Raw genomic sequence first — 2,071 nt, 5'->3', positions numbered from 1 at the left:
TATATATATATATATATATATACACATATATATATATATATATATATATATATATATATATATATAAATTTTAAAGCGAATACAGCTAAAATTATTGAAAACTTAACAACGTTTGTAACATTTGCAACGTAAATCCTTGAAATATGAACAAATATGAAATCATATTTAATCGACTAATTTATTATGTAAAAAAATTGTTTAAATAAATTAATTATAATTTATTTATTTAACTAAATAATTAACTCAAATTTTTTTAATATTTAAAAAATAATTGAGAAATACTGTTATTTATAACTTTTATAAAAAATGTAATAATATTTAAATAACCATCCGTTGTGTTTCTGCCTCTTGAATACCTTCTATCCTTGCGCAATTCTATAGTCGACTTTTTGAGCAATTCAAGACGCGGGATACCAGAAAGTGAACTAAGACGCGAACACCGAAAACGTTTTTCCATTTCTTTTAGTCTGGCATGTTAGATGATGACACACCCCCTGACGTAATCGACAAGTCGTCACTGCTGTTTGACTTGGTGACAGTTCGCTTAAGTCCACAAGTATCGGCGGTAATTTCCATCGAAATTTCAATCTCGTTTATCCGCAAAGTAACTTCTCTGAACGGCCGGTTCGTTGCAGTCATGCTAACTCTCCCTTCCCACCCGGTCGTGTTCGCCGCCCTTTCACCCTCTCTTCACCCTCTCGTCCATCGTTCGGTCGACCAACGCGGCGGCGTCACGACGTATCGAATTTTAATCAATCACCGACAGGGACAGCCAATTCCAGAGCCAATTAACATATTCATTCCGCGGCACCCGGCACCTCTTTTTTTTACCGATTTCAGCGAAATTCAAATTGCAATATGGCGAGCACCATTACGAAATACTGTTTAGTTCCCCAGTCATTACGTGGTGGTCATTACCGTGAATATTCGCGCACGGTAAAATTGCTTGGATGTACAGTATTAAAAAAATAAACGAAAAAAAAAGAAATAGTTAAGAACCGTCCTCATTATATAACCACTGGCTGAATCAGTGACACAGCGAATTTTGATATCACTACGTTATTAAAATTTTTACAGAGAACAATTTCAGCGGAACAAAGCGGAGCTTGTTCTGTAAACAATGTCCTGGATCTAATAAATTTTAAGAACTTAAAACAACTCGTGCTTACAGCTAATTATATTGTACCAAATTTAAACATATTATGGCGTAGGAACTGTAGGAAATAGCAACATTGTGTAATTTATTATTTGGTCACGTGTACGTTTGAAGTCCAAACTTTAGTAACTCTATCTGAAAACGAAAAGTTTGATTCTTAACGTTGTCAGTAGCGAAAGTCCAGTTCCTAGTCAGACAAATCAAGAAGAAAAACCGTTCAAGCGAAACAGAACAGCCACCGTTCTATTTTTCTGCTGGACTTGCGAAACATCAACCATATTCCTCAAACAGAAAGAAAATGCCGTTTGGTTGTTTCAGTTCAAATTAGAATTAAAGAATACGATTACACGTAGAAAACTCTTACATGTATACATATCTATCTGGTTCGCTTCTCTTTGCCATTTTTCATGGAAATTCAATAATCGATAGCCGTAGATGGAAGGTCGCCATAAAACTGCTCTTAATCCGCGCAGGTATAGCATAAATATGTGCAGATAAAACATATATTCTTCACTATGTGGACATATGCACATCGGTTCTACCTAGTATCGGTGGATTATGGATTATCGATGCATACAGTTGTACGCGGACATGCTATTAGCGGATTACCGCATGAACTGGCGACAACTTTCACGGTTACATTGTACGTATTCTCTTTCTCTTTATACAGTACCAATCTCTTTTCCTCTGTCCCTCTCTCTTTACTAGCCTCGTTAGAAATCCGATCTCGATAGAAGAGCGTTTCAATCCGGATGAGAGCACTCAGACTGGCACACGAAAAGGGTCGAGTCTCCTTCTTCTTATTATTTAGGGGATTTGTTTCCTCGATTTTATACTGGTTGAAGCATTCGCTTACACGAGAGAGAGAGAGAGAGAGAGAGAGAGAGAGAGAGAGAAGAAAGAAAAGAAAGAAGT

General features: G+C 36.4%; 1 protein-coding gene across 1 annotated transcript in view; it reads left to right on the top strand.

Moving 5' to 3' along the window:
- Positions 1–2,071, top strand: part of LOC105619447 (discoidin domain-containing receptor 2-like) — an 80,668-nt gene that overhangs the window by 19,192 nt on the left and 59,405 nt on the right. Inside the window, exon 2 of the mRNA XM_012200965.1 lies at positions 467–565. Within this exon, the coding sequence (XP_012056355.1) occupies positions 467–565 (99 nt within the window). The remainder of the gene's footprint in view (positions 1–466; positions 566–2,071) is intronic.

The sequence above is a fragment of the Atta cephalotes genome (genome assembly GCF_000143395.1).
Source record: "Atta cephalotes unplaced genomic scaffold scaffold00021, whole genome shotgun sequence".
In the NCBI taxonomy this organism is placed as follows: domain Eukaryota; kingdom Metazoa; phylum Arthropoda; class Insecta; order Hymenoptera; family Formicidae; genus Atta; species Atta cephalotes.
Note: the sequence above shows the minus strand (reverse complement) of the source record. Positions and strands in the feature narration are given on the sequence as shown.